General features: G+C 41.0%; 2 protein-coding genes across 4 annotated transcripts in view; both read right to left on the bottom strand.

Annotated features, from left to right (window-relative positions):
- Positions 1 to 1,654: 1,654 nt before the first annotated feature.
- Positions 1,655 to 21,111, bottom strand: part of bin1b (bridging integrator 1b) — a 34,264-nt gene continuing 14,807 nt past the window's right edge. The window contains exons 2-15 of one of the 3 annotated variants that reach the window (XM_078165906.1): positions 19,700 to 19,780; positions 18,905 to 18,959; positions 18,630 to 18,724; positions 16,428 to 16,523; positions 15,188 to 15,295; positions 12,708 to 12,793; positions 12,548 to 12,623; positions 12,401 to 12,456; positions 12,264 to 12,308; positions 10,584 to 10,626; positions 10,131 to 10,262; positions 5,306 to 5,359; positions 4,062 to 4,163; positions 1,655 to 3,946 (exon numbers count right to left, since the gene is read on the bottom strand). In XM_078165906.1, the coding sequence (XP_078022032.1) occupies positions 3,845 to 3,946; positions 4,062 to 4,163; positions 5,306 to 5,359; positions 10,131 to 10,262; positions 10,584 to 10,626; positions 12,264 to 12,308; positions 12,401 to 12,456; positions 12,548 to 12,623; positions 12,708 to 12,793; positions 15,188 to 15,295; positions 16,428 to 16,523; positions 18,630 to 18,724; positions 18,905 to 18,959; positions 19,700 to 19,780 (1,131 nt within the window). In that variant the 3' untranslated portion in view covers positions 1,655 to 3,844. The remainder of the gene's footprint in view (positions 3,947 to 4,061; positions 4,164 to 5,305; positions 5,360 to 10,130; positions 10,263 to 10,583; positions 10,627 to 12,263; positions 12,309 to 12,400; positions 12,457 to 12,547; positions 12,624 to 12,707; positions 12,794 to 15,187; positions 15,296 to 16,427; positions 16,524 to 18,629; positions 18,725 to 18,904; positions 18,960 to 19,699; positions 19,781 to 21,111) is intronic. The other 2 variants (XM_078165904.1, XM_078165905.1) reach the window with 2 other exon arrangements.
- On the bottom strand, positions 5,377 to 8,024 carry LOC144461952 (uncharacterized). The gene is made up of 3 exons (XM_078166006.1): positions 7,984 to 8,024; positions 7,304 to 7,397; positions 5,377 to 5,853 (listed from the first exon to the last, which is right to left on the bottom strand). The coding sequence occupies exons 1-3, from the start codon at positions 8,022 to 8,024 to the stop codon at positions 5,539 to 5,541; spliced, it is 450 nt and encodes a 149-aa protein (XP_078022132.1). The 3' UTR covers positions 5,377 to 5,538.

Consider the following 21,111-nt stretch of genomic DNA (forward strand, 5'->3'; position numbering starts at 1 on the left):
AGTGTCACCTTGACGAGACGCCTGCCAAGCTACAGACCACTGTTTAAGACTACTGGGATTCACGAAGACATCACTGCGTTTCCTGCCGAGATGGTGCCATGGAAAATGGTTGTTTTGTACCGAGACATTGCTTCGTTTCATGTCACGATAATGCCTTGAAAAACTGTTGCTTTTTTACCAAGACATCGCTGCAGTTCCTGCAGAAATAGTGACAGGAAGAATGTTTTTTTCTTCAATGAGACATCACTACATTTCCTGCCAGGATAGTGGCATGAAAAACAGTTGTTTTTACAGAGACATCGCTGCATTTCTTGTTTGGATAGTGCCACAAAAAGCAATTGTTTTTTACAGAGACATTGTTGCATTTCCTGCAGAAATAGAGCTATGAAAACCAGTTGTTTTTTTACAGAGACATTACTGGGTTTGTTGGGTTGTTTTTTACCAAGAAATCGCTGCATTTCTTGTTGGGATACTGCCATGGAAAGTGGTTGTTTTTATAACGAGACATCCCTGCCTTTCCTGTTGGGATTATGCCACGAAAAATGTTTTTTCTTTTTACCGAGACATCGCTGCATTTCCTGCCAGGCTAGTGTCGCAAAAAACAGTTGTTTTTTACCAAGACATCACTACGTTTCTTGCCAGGATAGTGGCATGAAAAACTGTTGTTTTTTACCGAGACATCGTTGCGTTGGTTGTTGGGATACTGCCACAAAAAGTAGGTATGTTTTACCAAGACATCGCTGTGTTTCCTGCCAGGATAGTGTCACAAAAAGCAGTTGTTTTTTACAGAGACATTGGTGCAGTTCTTGTTGGGATACTGCCACGAAAAGTGGTTGTTTTTACAGAGTCATCACTGCGTTTCTTGTCGGGATAATGCCACAAAAAGCAGGTATGTTTTACCAAGATATCCCTGCATTTCCTGCCAGGATAGTGTCGCAAAAAGCAGTTGTTTTTTACCGAGACATCACTACGTTTCCTGCTAGGATAGTGGCATGAAAAACGGTTGTTTTTTACCGAGACATCGCTGTATTTCTTGTTGGGATAATGCCATGAAAAATGTTTTTTATTTTTACTGAGACATCGCTGCGTTTCCTGCCAGGATAGTGTCACAAAAAGCAGTTGTTTTTTACAGAGACATCGGTGCAGTTCTTGTTGTATTTTCTTTTTACTGATACATCACTGCGTTTCTTGTTGGGATAGTGGCACGAAAAGCAGGTATGTTTTACCAAGATATCCCTGCATTTCCTGCCAGGATAGTGTCGCAAAAAGCAGTCATTTTTTACCGAGACATCACTACGTTTCCTGCCAGGATAGTGTCACAAAAAACAGCTGTTTTTACAAAGACATTGCTGCATTTCCAGCGGGGACTGTGCCCCCAAACGGTGAATTTTGATCCAAATCATAACTGTAGCCATGTGGGTTTGGTACCTAAACTTAACCATATTATAACAGTGTTTTTATTAATGTACAAATATATACAAGTAATGTATCTGTGATTTGCAGAAACATATGTACTTAATTATCAGTATGGATATGAAACTGTTTCACCCATAAAACTCTCTTAAAGTGAACATGAAAAAAATCTGTAAGATCACTCTTTCCCAGCAGATTCAGGGTCAAGTAAAAAGGTAACACTAAATACACCGACACGGCACATGTTTCATTCATCTTTAATGACACTGTCTTGATCCAACAGACGGTACAGTAGTTACCACTTGGACTGACTCCTTATTCATTAATACCACACATTGTAAAAATACAGTTTGCATGGGTTTAACTTTGGTTTACGCAGGTTTGAAAGGTTAAAATGTTTTAGCCTCAGTCTCATTTAGCTTCTTGTGTCACAGTTTTGGACTCCACAGGCTCAGAGTGTGCAGCCTTCACTTGATTTGCCTTTGTCCTATCCAAGAGAGCACCGAGAGCCGGAGTCAAATTCATATGAAAATGTCTAAAAAGAGTTAAACAGCATACATCTCCTGTCTCAAAGGACGACATCTAAACTAGTGGTAAATAGTCATAAATAGTGGTAACTAAAGAAAAAAAAAATCAGCAGCGAGTTTGGTAAGGTTTTGCATTTCATCCACTGATGAAAAGATGGTTCAAAAATCAAAATAAAAGCGTATTTGCATTAGAAAATGTAAGCCACACATCAAGTCATGTCCTCAAAATGTCCAGAAAAGAAAATGAAAAACTACTGTTCCCTTTGATAATCCTACAAGTCCAAGAAACTGTGATAGATTTTGATAACTCGAGGCAAAGCCTATTTGTATCTGTGGTGTTCTCCAGGGCTCTATTCTAGGACACCTGCGTTTTTCAATCAGCCACATTTTATGGAGCAATACCACCTGGTGTCACAGTGTTTGTTGTGTTACAACGTAAATGACAATACAATAAAATGCTTCATGCAAGGAACTGTGAGAAGTTCTTAAAAACTGTTGACAATACACAACATAAAACATTCTGACATTCGTACAATACGTCCATGACTTATTTCTCCTTTTTTAAAATCACCAATCAACACATTTTTTTATGTGTTCTGTTTCAGTTCAGGTTATAAATAATTCAGGAATAAGAAGTAAAAACAAAATTGATTAACGTATCCTCAAACAACTGTTCGTATGATCTCTTAAGAAAATGCACGTACAACAGTTTGTATAATATCTCAAGAATTAGTGTCCCACAAATTAGCACCCCTACCAGTGAGGTTAGGTTTAGGAAAAGAATCATGGCTAGGTAAAGTTATGTAGGTTAACGTACAGTTATATTGGTTAGGTTTAAGACAGTTAAGGTCTGAAGATTAGGTTTTGGAAAAGAACATAACGTAAAGTTATGTAGTTTATATTTAGTAAAGTAAAGTAACGTAGTTTCGGGTTGGAAAGTAAAGTTACAGAGTTTAGGTTTTGGAAAAGAAACATTGGGTGTCATAACATTGTGTACTTAAAAAAGTTATGTAGCTGTGGTTTAGGAAAGTTAATTTACGTAATTTAGGCTTAGGAAAGTAAAATTACATAGGCTAGGTGTTGGAAAAGAATCACAGTTAGGCATCGTCACATTAGGTACTTAACGTAAAGTTATGAAGTCTAGGTTTAGGAAAGTAAAGTTACATAGCTTAGGTTTAGGAAAGTAAGGTTATGTAGGTTACGTTTTGGAAAGAATCATAGTTAGGCGTCATCATGTGTACTAATGTAAAGTTACGTAGTTCAGGTTTTGGAAAAAAATCATGGTTAAGCGTCATCAGGTTGTGTACTTAACGTAAAGGTAGGTAGTTTATATTTAGGAACGTAAAGTTACGTAGGTAAGGTTTTGGAAAAGAGTTATGGTTGGGGGTCGTCTTGTTAGGTACTCAACGTAAGTTGTAGTTTAGTAAAGTAAAGTGGGTTAGCTCTTTCTTTATTGCTGTTAGCTCATTGGTCACATGATCTCAGCTTTGAAAATTACGTGGGTTATATACAAACTGTGGTGCACTCCTTTTCGTTGGTATACGTACGAACTGTTCATGAGAACAGCCTGAATTAATACATGTAATATTTACGTGTAAGATTTGACGAAAACACTTTTGGAAGTTTGTGCATCATTTACCGCAAAGTAGTCTGGGTACCTTTTATTTTTCAAATGTAAAGTTCTGTTTGCTTTGTGTGAACGTGTTCATGAGCTCACTGAAGAGTTTTACTGCCTGACACAAATCATTTTAACCACTGCTTTGTGTTTCAGTGCACGTTTCTAATCATGTCCCAATACAGTTTGGTGTGTGAGAAGACATTCAGTGACCATGTCTTTACCAGTTAGATCTATATTGAGGAGTTTGGGGCACAGACGGGGGGCGAATCTCTTTGTGGCATTAACCTCAAACCTTCTGAGTAAAGTTCTCAGGGAACACGCCTTTGGCTGAAATATTTTTGTTCTCCACCCAGTGAGACTCCTGCACACCCAAGAGCCAGCCATCGTCCTGCAGAGAGACAGAATGCAAGCAGAGTAAATAAGTAAATGAGGATTTAAATTCGAATATAACTTATATTAAATCCATGTGTCAGTCATAGTGAATGGAAGTGTGTGTCAGTGACCTGCTCGTCTGGATTGTCAAAGGCCAAAACCAGTACAGAGTCTCCGGTCTTCAGTTCCAGCTCATCACCGTCAGTGGCAGCGTAATCGTGTATCGCTTTTACCTGAAGGAGAAATACAGCAACAATAAAGGTTTAATAAAGTGCATGTCATTGACGGACTGTTGGTCATTTATGAGAGGAAAGGGGGTGGTGCAAAATAGGGGAGGCTTGTCAAATAGTTTGCCAAGCACTGAGGAGGGACATTCAACTTTAAACTTTGTTACGTACACACTGAGACGACCCCCAACCACGTTTCTTTTCCAAAACCTGCGCAACTTTGCTTTCCTAAATCTAACCTACGTAACTTTAAATTAAGTACACAACATGACGATGCCCAACCATGTTTCTTTTCCAAAACCACAGTAACTGTACTTTCTTAAATGTAACCTGAGCAAATTTATGTTAGATACGTAACGTGATGACCCCATACCATGATTCTTTTCCCAAACCTAACCTACGTGACTTTACGTCAAGCACATAACGAGACCTACATAACTTTACTTATCTAAACCTAACCTACATAACCTTGCTTTCCTAAACCACAACTCCATAACTTTACGTTAAGTACACAACATGACGATGCCTAACCACGTTTATTTTCCAAAACCTAAATTACATAACTTTACCTATCTAAACCTAACCTACGTAACTTGGCGTTAAGTACGTAACGTTATGAGGCCCAAACATGTTTCTTTTCCAAAACCTACGTAACTTTACTTTCCTGAATCTAACCTATGTAATTATGTTAAGTATGTAACGTGACAACGCCAAACCATGATTCTATTTTAGGGTGCTTTCAAACTAACCGCACCAGAGTTCATTTGTAGCTGTCCTGAGACCACCTCTTCAAGAAGGTCTTGGTCCAGTTGTTTTGGTGTGCGCCTGAGTGTGATTGCTGTGTTCACACCTGCTCAAATGAACCGCACTGAGGGGGCAACCAACCTGAGTTCGATTGATCCAAACCAAACAGGGCAGGTGTGAAAGCACCCTTAAATGACCTCTAAACCCGCAAACCCACTGGTGGATTTAAAGCTAAGGATGCATGACAGACAACCTGAAACATAATGCCTAAACATAAGGGTCATACATTTTCCCAATCAATCAGGGGGGCTAATGGAAAAATATTTGAGGCTCTGTGGTCAAGATAAAAAGATCCTTATTAAAAACCAGTGTATTTTAATCACAAGTTCATGAGGATGAGTGACCTTGTAGAGGAATCCTGGGGGGAGTTCGCCATCTGAGCCATTGGTCACCGCACTCTGCAGCATAGAATAAACAGAAAAGGTTTGCATGTATTATTAAAAAGACAAGACATGGTTATTGTCTAGAGTCTGAAGCATTACAAAGAAAAGAAAAGAAAAAGATACAAGAGGAAGGTTTGTGACGTTCACTAGAATTTGAGGGATCCTTGACTTCCAGGCTTTAACCTGCGACCCTTTCAAAACCCTGCTGAGGTTGCACCACCTCCCAATCCACCCAACTCTACCTGATCCTCTCCATCATCGCCCCAGCCACCCTGCTCCACTTGGGCGCTATCGTCGTCCCAGTTGGGCTGTGTGTACGACTGAGTGGCATAGACTTCACCACCTCCACCTCCATCGCTCCAGCTCTCCTGAGCTGTTTCTGCATCGTCCCAACCAGGCTGGGTGTAGCTCTGGGTGTTGCTGTCATCGTAATCCCAGCCACCTTGGGCCTCCTCTGGGTATTGGTCGTCATCATGCTGCGGCTCCTGCTGTGCGGCGGTCTGTTCTCGCTACAGGTTGTGGAGCGTTGTGGAGCAGGGTTTGGAAGCAAGAGGAAGGGCAGGTGGAAGGATGAGGGGGGTGGAGGCCAGAGGAGCAATTGGGTTGAAAGAGTAACAACCCGGGGTGGTGCAGGGTATCACGAAGGAAAGGAGGGAGGTTTTGGTGAAAAAAGATGTAGTGGGAGAGTTATCTTCCTCTGCTTTGCCTTAAACCCAATCTCCAGAAAGATGCTGGTGTTGTACGTTTCTGCAAACCGCCGATATGTTACATGTTGACAACTTTGCATTTCAACAACACTGTGGTTAACATGGGGCGACGTTCAACCTCCGGAGACCCTGTGTCCTCATATGTGGACGTCACATTTTGGGTTTACTTGACCTCATACTTCATCCTGCTGAACTCAGTAGTCCTTGTTCGTGGACACTTTTGTGCCATCTAGTGGCAGTGAGCGCACACTACACTAATCCATGTAAAAACAAGATGGCAGCCATCTCTGCCAAGTCTGTCTGCAGCCAATCCCGACACAAAACCTGATCACAGTTTATGGTTGGAACTTGTTTATTTGTGATAAATAATGTTTGTAATTTGATATGGCAACAAAGTTGACCAATTTTAGCAGCAGGAAAAAGCTAAGATACTGTTAATTAGAAAGTACTTGTTTGAGGACATCTCGATTGATGCAAGGTACCCTGGGTGTGTTGGTTGTTGACGTTCTGGGACACTGTGTCACGTCCTGCCTGCATGAATTGTCTTCTTTCAAGATACACTTCTGTTTTCACAGGAAGTTTAACGTTTACATACAGTCTCTTTCAAAATAAAAGCACTACGTCAGTACAACACTGCAGTTGAGTTTGTCTTTTCCTTCAGCAACAAACACGTGGTTACGTTTAGGAAAAAAGAACAGGGTTTGGCTTTACAATCTTACGGGACATGAACAACGCTCTCTCTGGTGAAAGTGGTCGTTTGTTGGACCCATCCACCACCCCTTCGACCCGACCCACTGGGACTTTTGCCACCTTAATTTTCATCTTTGTCTCACCGCGTTTCCCCCCAAAGACAACCAGCATTAAAGGACGCCTTTTTTCATTGGTTTCTGACGCGGCAAGTCGCTGCCAAAGTGCCGAATTTTGATGACTTCGGAGTGAGACCAGGCTCTTTGAGGACGTTGGGACTTTATCATCATTGACAATATTTAGGTTATATACGTATCAGGGCCTACTGATCCCAAACAGCTAGGAGAAATTAAAAATGCACATGAAACAAAAGTTCGGGTCTCAGGAGGTGAAGCACCCGTGGAAACACAGCGAAGGGTCACTCCAAAAAAACGTTTGGTGGCTGTGAAACGTGCGAATGTAACATAGTCTTGGTTTGCAGTAACCTACAATGTGAACATTTTCCTCTGGCGACTTATATAAAAGAGCATGTTTCTCCGTAAAGACCACAGGAACCCGTGCTTACCCATGACTCCCATGATGGCGCCTTCCGCGGGGCAGTAAGAGACAAAACAACCAGTGAGCTCAAAGTGTGCGAGACGCCTTCGTCAAAGTCTTTACTCACTCAGAAAACATGAACGTAGCACAAGTGCATCCAATGCTGCAAGAATTTTTTTGCAGCTTTTGCCTGAGATACAATTAAATTATTATCAAAACTACATTAAAGGCACTGAACAGCTGCACACTGCCTGGTTGAAAGTCTCCTTTTGAATATGCATTTGATCAGCTAGTAAGCATCAAACAAAACATTTACATGCAAAGTGAGGCTGAATTGACAAGCAGGCACAAAGTCATGCAGACACACACACTCAGTAAAATATCTCCTCAGCCCCGAACGACAGAAACTGTGTTTACATGCAGTCTGAAAGGAAAGAAAGGAATAACAGTGAACATTCAGGTGTCAAAGAGTCCAGAGTTACAGACCATTTACAACCAAGAATGGTTAAATTTAGAAACAGTATCGCTGTCAATTTCACTGCACTTTCTGGGGTCTCAAAACTCTCAAATTAAAGCCTGAAACACTGAGCATAAAGTCTTCAGTGGTAGCTTTGAAACACGTTGTTAACCCAGGATTTTCAAACTGCATGTAAACAGTCTTCAACCCTTCAGCTCCGCCCACCTCGGACCCTAACCAAGCACACCCACCTTGGGGGCTGGAAATGTGACGGGCTGTAAAACCTCCACATCCCAGTCCAGCAGGTTCACCCCCGACCAGGGCTCACACTGCTTCACACACACATACGTACACACACTGAGGTTAGGAGGGTTCACAATCTGGGGAAATGTGAAACTTTGAGGGCAGTTAAAATCCAATAAAACAGCCAGACGCCAGAAAAACTGTTGGCATTGTTCATTTCTGCAAACCACCAATATGTTAAATTTGTATGTTTCATACGTATCAATCAACGTTTCTGAAGTTGACATAGTATATGAACTGACTTTGTCATCTGGTAGCTGTTTTTCCTGCGGCTTTTTAGCCCTGAAACATCGGTGTTTGTGTCAAAAGGGTCACTGTTTTTCCAGCAGCCCTCAAATGTGGACCTTTTTATGGACCTGTTGCTGTTTTCCCGTGCCATCAAGGCCACATACATGAGCACTTTTTAGGAACCCGTGGCTGTTTCTCCAGTGTTTTTTTAGGCACCAAATGTGGGTGTTTTTAGGGACCTGTTGCTCTTTTTCCTGTGGCTTTTTCGCCCTCCAACATTGGTGTTTTTAGTGACCTGTAGTTGTTTTTCCTGCAACTTTTTAGTCCTCAAATGTTGGTGTTTTAAGGGACCTGTTGCTGTTTTTCCCACGTTTTTTTAGGCCCCAAACATGGGTGTGTTTTTTAGAAACTTTCACTGTTTTTTTCCAGCGGATTTTTAGCCCTCAAATGTGGGTGAATTTAGTGACCTGTTACTGTTATTCCAGCGGATTTCGAGGCACCAGATGTGGGTGATTTAAAAAAAAAAGTCACTGTTTTTCCTGCAACTTTTTAGTCCTCAAACGTTGGTGTTTTTAGTGACCTGTTGCTGTTTTTCCTGTGGCTTTGCCGCCCTCCAACGTTGGTGTTTTCAGCGACTTATAGTTGTTTTTCCTGCAGCTTTTTAAGAACAAAATATTGGTGTTTTATTTATGAACTGTCACTGTTTTTCCTGCAACTTTTTAGTCCTCAAACGTTGGTCTTTTTAGGGACCTGTTGCTGTTTTTCCTGCATTTTTTTAGGTCCCAAACATGGGTGTGTTTTTTAGGAACTTTCACTGTTGTTCCAGCGGATTTGTAGCCCTCAAATGTGGGTGATTTTCTAAAAAACATAGTCACTTTTTTTCGAAGCAGCTTTTTAGGCATAAAACGTGGGTGTTTTGCAGTGACCTGTAGTTGTTTTTCCTGCAGTTTTTTTTGGGTACAAAATGTTCCAGCAGCTTTTTAGCCCCTACCTGTCTCTGTTTTTCCTGGGGTATTTTAGCCCTCAAATGTGGGTGTTTTTAGGGATCTGTTGCTGTTTTTACAGTTCCTTGTTAGGCACCAAACACTTGGGTTTTTCAGAGACCCGTGACCATGCATCCTGTGGCTTTTTAGCCCTCAACCAAAGCTCTTTGGAGCTAGCCGTGGTTTTGTTTTTCCTCCCAAATGTTAGTATTTCTAAGGGACCCATCGCTGCAGCTTTTTAGGCCCCAAACCCAAGTGTTTTTAGGAACTCTGTGCTGCTTTTCCTGCAGCTTCTAAGGTGCCACATATGGGTATTTTGGAGCAACCTGTTGCTGTTTTTCCAGTGGGGATAGTGTCACGAAAGCAACTAAGCCAAATCACGACCGAGTGCTTTTTTGTGCTCAAATTTACCCATGTGCTGCTGAAAGATAAAGTTTCAACATAGAGTTTCGACGTATCCGTAATAACGTGCAAATGTAACATATCCTTGGTTTGCAGAAATGTACAATGCCAACATTTTTTTAGATATCAGCTGATGCTGTTTGTTTTTTTTTCAGTTAAAGTCGTAACTTCTATAAACACTCAACTGTATTAAAATATGTCTAATGGATAAGCTCTATTATCACAGATGACAGTAACAGTAAATATACAAGTACAGTGATTTGGGATAACAGTGGAGTTCCTCAAGGCTCCATCCTTGGGCCTCTGTTGTTTAAGATCCACATGCTCCTACTCGCTCAGATTATAGAAAACATTTAAATATCTTATCATAATTATATCAAATCACACAAATAATGACCAAACAGAAGTTCTTGTATTATTGTTCCTCTACAGACAATTTCAGGATCTTAACCAGGATGTAGAGGTAGAGTAATCAGTCTGACCTGCTGTGTCGTTGAGTCTGTGCTAGTGCCGGCCACCGAGGCCTCGCCCTCCATCGGGCTAACACACTGCTGTCTCAGGTCTGGAGACGGCGTCAGTCGGGGCGGAGGCCGGCTGGGTGGAGGACCGGGCCTCTGCACCACCAGGAGGGTTTAAGCAAAACCACACAACAAACATGCACACATGCAAAAGCAGGGAGGGAGACAAAGACACATTAGTACACACAAAGTGATGGTTTGAGTTTTTCATCGTTGGATGCTGCAACCACGAAACAGATGCTGTGAGACATCAGACGAGGAGTTCCTTTGAAGCATGCTGAGACCTTTCTTCCTGATTTATTTGGGTCCTTTTGCTGCTTTGTGAAGCTGAAGCTCTTTGTATCTTTATATATTTGTACTCATGATGTTTTAGTTGTGTAACTGAGAGTAAATGTGCTGTTTGGTGACTGTTGTTACCTTTGGTGGTGAGCTGGCTGATTCGCTGTGGTTGGCTTCCTCGCTGAGAGAAAGAGAAAGAAAAAGACAAGAGGTAGGAGAGAGGAAAAAGGGTGGATGTGAGCGTGAAACAAGGACAATGCAAGAGAAAGAAAAAACAGACGTAAAGAAGAGAAAAAAGCAGCAGAGGAGAGTAAAAGAGGATTTAGTATCTCACAATCATCATACATATAGTTCTCAGCTCCGTCCACAGGAGGGCGACACAGCTTCAAACAAACATCTACTGTATCTCAACAGGTTGACCTGCAGAGCAACATGGCAGGCAGCACATATCCAGAGCAAAACATGCACGACAACATCTACATGACGTTATAAACAAAACACAAGAGTTTTAGAAGCAAAACAGGTTACAGGTTTGAATCCCCAGATCTGTGGAGCTGCAGATAGAGAAATCATACGCTCTGCTTTTTCTCAACACCTGAAGCTGCTCAGGAGCAGGAAGATTTAGAGCCCCACGAGCTCGATCGAACACGTTGATGAACTCTTTTGTCCCTCAGTCTGTAAACCTATTAAATCAGTAGTATGGCCTCTAACTAGCCTCAGTGTACCTGGGTCAAACACTGAATGCAACAAATTCTTCCTGGAGTCCACACAAAACGCAAAAAGAAGACAAAATATTAAATTATGACAATGTAGACAATTTGAACGCCTTTGAACACCAAATTGTAATCAGTTCATCCTTGACTCAAAGTAGATCTTTGTGCCAAATTTGAAGACACTCCTTCAAGGTGTTCTTGAGATATTGTGTTTAGGGGAGACTGAGTTGAATGCAAGGTCACAGTGATCTTGACCTGTGAACACCAAACTTTAATCAGTTCATCACATGAACGTATGAACCAAATACCAAAAATTCACTCAATGCTTTCTTGAGATATTACCTTTATGAGAATGAGAAAAATGCAAGGTCACAGTGAACTTGACCATTGAACACCAAACTGTAATCAGTTTATCCTTGACTCAAAGTGGACGTTTGTGCCAAATTTGAAGAATCTTTCTCTCATGATATTGTGTTCATGAGAATAAGACGAATGCAAGGTCCCCATGATCTTGACCTCTGAACGCCAAAATCGAATCAGTTCATTGTTAAGTCCAAGTGGAAGTTTGTGCCAAATTTGAAGAAATTAATTTAAATGATTTTTGAGGATGTTCACAAGAATGAGATGGTTGCAAGGTCACAGTGATCTTGACCTTTGAACACCAAAACTGAGTCAACATGAATGTTTGTGCCCAATTTGACGAATTCTTTCAAAGCGTTCTTGAGATATCACCTTCACAAGAATGGGACGAGCGTATGGATAACCTGAGAACAAAACGCCTCCAGTTATAAAAGCAACCAAATGGATGAATCGCTCTTACAAAAATATTGTGACATTTTTGTCATAAAACTATGATTTTATTCTTGAAACACGACTTTATTTCTGCTTCTTTCTTCGTGTAACATTACCACTCATAACAACTTTATTATTCCTCGCAGTGGTCGAGAAACACAAACAAATCTGAGGTTGTAAAAACGTATTTTGTGCTAGCTTCAGATTTAAATGATTAGTGTTCCATTCCTTTGTAGCCAAAAGCAAACAGTTATCGTTCAGATAAAAACGAAGCAAAGCATCACATGCTCGTCTTGTGTGCGGCAGGTTTTACCTCTTGGCACCATCTTCTGTCTTTGCTGCTGCAGTACCACCTTTTCTGCAGTAACGGGCGGTGTGAGGGACATTACTCTCATTTCATGTCGTTAAACCTTTTTAAATCTAAAGCATTTGACTGAAAACTTGACTTACTTCAGCTCCCGCTGCTCTTCCAGTTTGGTCATGATGTCGTTCAGGTTTTGGCTGAGCTGAGGAGACACACGCAGGAGAGACAGACGATCAATACATCAACCGATCGTTGGTTTAATCCATCGCAGTTTGAGTGACAGTTTGACTCACCTTGCTCATTTCCCCGTGGAACTTCTCCTGATGACGTGCCATGCTCTGGAATGTGTTAACATAGACGCCAACACGACTGCGCACACACACACAAACGATTAAACCTTTAGACTGTACCATCATTAGAGATTTTATAGAAGAAGAGTAAAACAGGTCTCACTTGTCCCACAGTGTTGGAAGCTCGTCTTGTAGCTCCACGTTCAGCTCCTCAAAAATCTTCTGAGCTCGGCCCAGCTCCTCCTCCGCCTACGCACACACACAGTAAGAATACATCTGAGCTCTGTGTGTGTGTGTGTGTGTGTGTGATACAAACTGTTTAAGAAGACAGTTTTTCGTGAGCACACCTTCATGCACATACAACACATACAGGGTTTCATAACTATGCACAAGTCTGAACAATGATGGAAAGTAAATAACAGATGTTTCTGCGACACAAAAACAACGTAAACAATAGTTTGGATCGGGATCAAATTATCGTGAGGCTCTCTACACATGCTCATCATGACAGTAACACTGTTTTGGTTTTGGGGAGCCCGGCAGTCACTGTGTCAGATCAGGTGATTGTGGAGTCATAAAATGTTGCTATGAGTTGGCCGACAGACATGAAACACAAACCTGACGGACACTGTAAAGATGAGCAACTGGGGAGACAAGGAATTGCGCGCCCTCCCGTGAAGAACGGGCCGACTTACGAGAGAATCGCCGAAGGACTGACCAGCCGCGGCTTCCCTCCCACGTCACTGTTTACGTCACACGCTGAGCTACACGTTTTGTTACTTGCTCACGCCCCCCATTGCCCCGAAAAAGGCACATTCTGTATAAACAAAAGTAGGTAGGCGGCATTTTGCTGCACTCCCCGATTTTGTTTTTATACTGCCAATGCTGAAAAAAGACTGATTGGGCTTTCCTGCAAATTTGCACACTTCCTGTTTAAAAAGGGCTGTTGAATCATTCATTTTATTTCCAGCCTACGGCAGTGAGCGAGGGTTAGCTGTCAGTCAGTAAAAATATAGTTAATACATTAAACACATAAACACAACAGAAACAGACTCTGACCATGAAAAAATGCAGAACACCATAGAAACATTTAAAAACTTCTGCCAAAGTATAAATTTGAAAAGTCACGCTGCTCTTTGAAATACGGTTGAACGACACTTTTCAGAAGTGTTTAGCATCCAACCATAAATTAGCCTTAAGTGTGTTTGTGTCCCGCTCCATGAAGTGCGCTGAGCTCTGAAGCCAATTTGACATGGAACTGTGGAATTACAACTCCCAGGTCCGTCACATTATGCCATTGTGCCAAAAAGACTTTTTCCCATTGACTTACATTGTAAAAAAGCAATTTATATCAGTAAATATTTTTTTCAGCATTACAACTCCTGCAAAAGGACTTGTTTGACTATGAGCACTCAATCCATTTGGTCTGATAAGATTGTGAAAGTCTAGAGGAGCAATATTAAATAATTTTATCCCCATTGAAGTTAGCAGAGTGTTAAACTGGAAGTTTTATTAATATTTTCGGACACTGCATCAGTTTGTTTTTCCGACCTTTTATTGTTATTTTTTGGAACATACATCAATATTTTTTCAGACATTTCATTCAGTTTTTTGGCCATTTTATTATTATTTTTTCAGACATTTTATTCATACTTGTCGGACATTTTATGACTATTTTTGGGACACATTTAAAATATTTTTTTCGGACATTTTATTAATATTTTTCTGAAATTTTGTTTATATTTGTTGTAAATTTTATCAATATTTGTCAGACATTTAAAGAAAATATTTTCTGACATTTTCTTAATATTTTTTGGACATTTTAAAAATCTTTTTTCAGATATTTTATCAATTGGACATTTTATTGATATTTTCCAAACAGGAGTCCACAAAACAATGGGGGACATCATGGAATCTCAGTCCATTAGTCTACACAGTATGGTTTGGACCAATATAGTGGACGGACATTAAAATGCTGTTAGCATGGCAAATTAAAGGCAGCCATATTGGACGCAAAACTTTCCAATCTGGCAGCACTTACTAATGTAACCTGAAAACTCATTCGTCATCTCCTTCATCAGACAATAAACTCACAACGATGATCATGTGCAGAGAGCCTGTGGAGGACCGAACTAACAGATTTGGGGTGAGGAGGAGGAGGGGGGGGGTCAGTGATGAACCAGAGTTTCACCTGGTTGTAGGAGAGGTTAGTCTGAGCCACCTGGTGAGCTGATATCAAACCCTGAGCCCAGCTGGGAGCCGCCATCTCCAACAGGGCTGCTGGCTAACCAACACACACCATGCAAGAGAGAGGAGGAGGAGGAGGAGGGGAGAAAGATGGAGGAACAGAAGATAGAGAAAGAAGAAAAGCAAACAATTCAAGACAAACGCAAACATGTTAATTGGCATTCAGTAAATAAGAGCCAGTGTTAATGATACAACAACGGTTAATTAGCTCATGAATTAAAGTGGCACAGTAGATTTAAGGTGGTATGAGTCATCCCAGCAACGACTAACTCACACCACCTTAAGTCAAAACCTCTTACTTTAAACTTTAAGCAGCAGAACACGCTCAAACACACACACACACACACACTGCTGACACATACCATAATTCATCAGCCCTCACACACTGTTGGTTACCTTGGCGATCTTGGCTTCGTCCTTCTTCTTTCCTTTCTGTAAGGAGCTGAAGTGATGCCGGGCGCTGTCGAAGTCCACCATCTTCCTGTCGCGCTTCGCTATACGAGCCTGCGGGAGAGACGTGGTCGCATTATTGCTGTTATTTATTTAGAATCAGGAATTCTTTATTTTGAAACAGACTCCAAATCTCTGCCAGGGCATGCTCATCTTTAGAAAAGGCTTGTTGGTAGATTTTACGTGGACATTTCCTGCAAGTTTTGTGGTGATTGGCTCAATGGTTATGTAGTTAGGTCTATTTATGTGAAGCCCCTTTTGTTCTTCAAATGGTCAATATTTTCAAAACTCAATGAGATATCAACAAGCTTTTAATACATTTTGAAAAGCTTGGTCCAGTGTTGATCCACAGAAAATTTGGTACGAATCGCACCTAATGTTTAGGAGGAGATGTCTAAAATGTTGCTTTGTAGCACCCCCTATTGACAGATTTCAAAAGTATTTTAAATACTTGCTTCAGCACTATTATTTAACATATCTGACAAGTTTTGTAATGACTGGACAAACAATTTCCACTTGGAAAACAATTTTCATTTTGTTTATTTGCATTTGTGGCGCTCAATGATTATGGAGTTAGGTCTATTAGTCAGTTAAGCCACGCCCTCCCAACGTTCATTGGTTAATATATTCAAAAGACGACGAGATATTAACAAAGTTTTGATAGCTTTTGTTAAGCTTAGTCCAATGATGATGCACACGAAATTTGGTATGAATTAGACCTACAGTTTAAGATGAGATGCCAGACAATTTGGTTTTCGAGAAGTTCATAATGGCAGAAAATCTATCAGGCGACTTTGATGGATCTCGAGTGTTTTTTGTAGAGCACATTCAGCTGGACTTGTGTGTCAAATTTCGAACCAATCCAGCTTACGGTGTTGGAGTTATATCCGTTCAAAGCTGACCTTTAATGATAGCGTCCCCATCTGGGCTGATATTTCTTGGGCAGCATTTACACACAACTTTAAATTATTGGTAGAAATGTTATGTGTCTACGATAAACCGTCTCACAGGAATTTGCTGAAACGTGTCTGAAGACAAATAATAAATCCGCACAAAAGCAAAAGCTTATATATCTCATTTTGTTGTTAAAGGAGAAGACAGATATCTTATTATAATAAGAAACTGAGCAAATATTGTTTGTGTAAATGGAATCCAACAAAACAAACAAAACAAAAAACATACATACCTTGATATCAGGAAACTGAGCCAGGTACGAGTCCAGAGTGGTCAAAGATTTGTCTGTGAGGTTCTGGTGGTAGTCTAACCACAGAGTGTCTGTGTCCTGAAACACAAACACAGTTACATCATCATTAACTCTTCATAAAAATACAAATGTTCTCACTAAAATCAAAGATCTCTTTGTATTTTCAGTTTGTTTTCAATTTGATGGGTTTCAGCATTAAAAAAGAATAAACGTCCAGTGTGTAAGATTTAGAGGGATTTAGTGGCATCTAGTGGTGAGGACAGTAAATTGCAACCAGCTGAAACTTCTACCAGTTAGAAGAGGGGTATACAACTTTAAATGGCTGTATACTGTAACCGTAAAACATGTTTGTCTTAAAAAAAAAAAAAAAAAAAGCCAAAATGTCGTCATTTATCACAGCCAGAAACTGAAAAACAGAAATTATCGTTGGATTTTCAAATTTCCCACAGTCCTTGGACACATCATGTGTGACGTAAGCGTCCGTCAGAAAAAAATAAAACCAAATCTAAGCTTAAAATAGTGATAATTTACCAAAATCACTTTATTCTATGTCTCTTTTATAAGTTGACCAAAAAAATTTAAAATAATCTTGTTATTTGTCATGTTGCTGTAAATCAGTCGTAGACTACACCGTGTAAATTTGAGGCAAATCCAACGATAATTGTTGTTGACAAGTCTTACTTCCTGTTGCAAGTTGGTGGCGCAATCACCATGACATGTTATGTGTATGTAGTTGGCTTTGGGCCTCGAGCCTCATGAAACAAGTGAAATGTGGAGCAGATTGGAGCATGTATGATGGAGTTACAATCCACTTCCTGTTTGGTGGCGACACATGGAACTTTGACGGCTCGCCACGGTCACACCGTTAAACTTAAGCTTCTAAAGATGGTACAGGCAAAATTTTAATTTAATTGGAGTTTGTTAAAGTACAACCCCTGGAAATAGCAAAAAATGCACTGAAATTGCACAGTAATTTCAAAATGGCTGTCTCGCTGTTGGGTTTAGGGCATGGCTCCAAGAGACTTTTTTGTACGTCTTGGGGTGTTACATGTGCCCACCAAGTTTGGTACGTCTAGGTGAAAGCAGCGTTGGGGCCTGCTTCATAAAGTTTTTGTTGGTGCAACATGGTGATCTCCGTAGACGAGGACCTGCTCCCTTTGTGGATATAAACGTAACACACGTAATATTCTTTATAAACTAAAGAAAACAAACTTATTATATTATATTCAATTTCTGCCAATATAGCCCCCTAAATCCCTCACACTGGACCTTTAAAACAGATGTAGTGGAGTATAAAATATGATATTTGTATCTGAGATATAGTGGAATGGAGGGAGAAAGTATCATAAAATAGAAATACTCATGGAAATTATCTTGAAATTGTGCTCAATAATCAGCCGATCAATCAGTATAAAACAATCTAATATTACGTTTCTATAACACAAACATTCTAAATGGGTCCCCTCTTAGTTTTCTTGGTGGCTGACAGGAAGTAAACAGGGACCAAAGCTGTTACCATAACAAAGAAATGGTCCGCAGCCAACTGGTCTGGTCTAGAACCAGCCACTACTTCCTCTACCGCAGCCTCAAACCAGTGTTTCCCACATGAGGCCAGACTGGAAACCAGAATAACCGACGCCGTGGGAAACACTGGGCGCTGATCTGCCTTTTACCTCCAAGTTATTGTCCATCTCCTTCTCTATCATCTCCTTCAGGGCGAAAGGAGAGACGCATGCAGTTGAGAAAAAGAAAGTGTGTTAGCAGGTAGGAAAGGAAGGAAAGGACACAGAAAGAAGGAGGCAGGGAAGTGAATCATGGACTTTAAATTATTTTGGGTGAATTTGGCTGATGAATTCTGGGGAGGAACCTGACGTTTAAAGAAAAAAGGTATAAAAGTCCTCCTGACCCAAACTGGAGATATCTATATATCATGCTCATGTGACTGATGAGGTCACAGTGACCTTGACCTTTGACCACCAAATTCTAATTTATTCATCCTTGACTCCGCATGGAGGTTTGTGCCACATTTGAAGAAATTCCCTCAAGAATTCTTGAGTTACTGAGTTCACAAGAATGAGACAGATGCAAGATCACAGTGACCTTGACCTTGGATGTAAGAAGAAAAAAATGCGTTAATGTCAATGATCACTTCTTTTACAGTACCCAAGTGTTTGCTGGTCTCACCTCTGTCAACGAGTCCATCTCCTCTTTGCCAAACCACTCGGGTTCATACATGTCAGCGAGACAGTCCTGAAGCCGCCGAGACGCGTCGTGCATCGCTGAAACACAAACGCACCATTACATACGAGAGGATCAGCCACAGTCACATCTGCCTCCCTGTCCGGCCTCTTTGTGTCACAGTTAAAAGTACAGTAAAACAGAAACTGGTGCTGCTGTAATTTATTTATAATGTTCGATCATGGTCGGGTGTTGAAGCATCCAGTTACAATCACACTCACTTTTCACCGCTACCAGGTAGGCTTTCAGGTCTTTCTGCAGTTTGGTGCCTTCTGTCTGAAGAAACAAACACAGCCGGTAAGAAAACATGATGGAGCAGAAAACAAAGGGCTGAAAACTAGAACGTCATTTGAGCTGAGTCGAGTCTTAAAGGTCCAGTGTGTGATCTGGTCCATCCCAGCTGACCACCAATGTCTTTGAACGTTGATATTGGCTTAAATATAGGTTGTCAAGTCGGGTGAACAAAATTCAATGTCAGAATGACGTCGAATTTCAATTTGATGTAGAATACTGACAACAGATGACGTTCATATTTTGTTGGTTTAATGTTGTGTTGTAAAGAAACCAAAATCCAATGTCCTCCAAATGTCTCACGCCATCGTCAACTCAATTTTTATTCCAAATAAAATTTAACGCCTGTCAAACATAGGTCCAACGTCTTTCTAATGTAATGATGTCCAGTGCCAGCTGGTCTGGAGAGGAAGAGACCTCTGTGGATAATTCAGCTCCTGGTAAAAACCTCCTGAACACTGAGCAATGAAGGAATTCTAACCAGGAGCTGGTTGCAATCTGCAACTCTCACCACTGGATGCCGCTAAATCCCCGTAAATCGTACACACTGTTCCTTTAATTGTCTAGGGAAAGGTAGTTAAATACTACTTCTTTTTGATCAGCTCTCTAAAAAACCCCCCAGAAATTCCTTCGCATGTCAGGGGATTTCGTCATGTGCTTGGAGTAAAACTGGGCTTTAAAAGAATCAAATCATGATCACAAAGAGGAGGAAAATGTCTCCTCACCATCTGCTTGTTGAAGTTGGCCACCATCTCCTCAAAGGCGGCGTCTCGGGTCTCATCTGCTTTGCCGAGCTTCTGCAGGACCTGCAGAGGAGACGACACACAATCAGTGTATTAATCAATCAATATATTTGTCTGTGTAGCTTCATTTCATTCACGGTGCTTTATTCAGATCTATAACTGGAGGCATGTATCGGGCTATTTTCAGGCCGCCTGTCAAAGCCATGTGTCTCCGCCACGTCTACCAGCTGTGTGTGTGATTCAGAGCGGAGAAACACTGGTCCAGTCTGAGGCGTTCAGTTGTGTTCACAATCACCAGAGATACTTTTTTGTAAGGCACAAGAGAGGCATCTTGTCTTTAAAACTGGCATATGGAGGTCAAAGGTCAAAGCCTCAGTGACCTCATGACACATGTAAAATGATCTTACATGACAAGAGAAATATCACTACACCAACACAAAGATCAGCACTTGTTCCTTTGAGACAATCAACAGCATATAAATCCTGTTGACGAAAATGTTTCAGCTTCCAGATTTTTGGTTTTATTTGCATGTCCTAGGATGGTGAAGGCTTACCCTGACATGACTTATCTAAGCCTAACCAATCCAACCAACAAAGGCAACAAATACCAGCCAATCAGAGAGGGAGTAGGGCGGGTTAGTCTTTGCTGACAGCAAATTGCATCGTGCACAAGCGGCAACCTCTGGGGCTGAAAAATTAAATGTGCCAAAAAGCTGGTGTTCCTCTGATGACCAATTGAGGCTGGCTGCAAGAACGATTCAGTCCCATTAGACCCCCATGTTACAGTGTCCAACTTTACAGCTGAAATAAACATATTTACAGTCTGGTACAATGCCTTCGCTGACTGCAAATCACATCATGCACAAGTGACAACCTCCAAGGCTGAAAAATGCAGCCAACACGGAAGTGCCAAAAAGCTGGAGTTCCTCTGATGACCAGTTGAGGCTGGCTGCAAAAGCGAGTCAGTCCCCACAGACTCCCATGTTACAATGTCCAACTTTACAGCAGAAATAAACATGTTTACAGACATGACAATCAGTCCCAAGAAATTCTGTCAGTATAGGATGATTCTGCAGCTCAGATTCAAGGCTCCATTACCGACTGCAAGAAACTACAATAAAACTAATGAATGAAAACATCCTCTGCATCATAACAGGATCCAACATCATACCTGCTGCCTCACGTAGCACCTGAACTCCACATAACAGTATGCCATTCATGTTAAAGGTAATCTGTGGTGTCCTACAGCAGAACTAACTGCAGAGTTAGAGATCGAACACAGAGTGAAAGCGACCACACGGCCCTGAGGAGAAGAGGTCTCATCAGCTGAAATGATTAAAATCACCTGTGTGGTGTGTTCCTGATAATCAGTCCTGTTTTAAGCTTGATGAAGA

The sequence above is a fragment of the Epinephelus lanceolatus genome, chromosome 24, assembly GCF_041903045.1.
Source record: "Epinephelus lanceolatus isolate andai-2023 chromosome 24, ASM4190304v1, whole genome shotgun sequence".
In the NCBI taxonomy this organism is placed as follows: Eukaryota; Metazoa; Chordata; class Actinopteri; order Perciformes; family Serranidae; genus Epinephelus; species Epinephelus lanceolatus.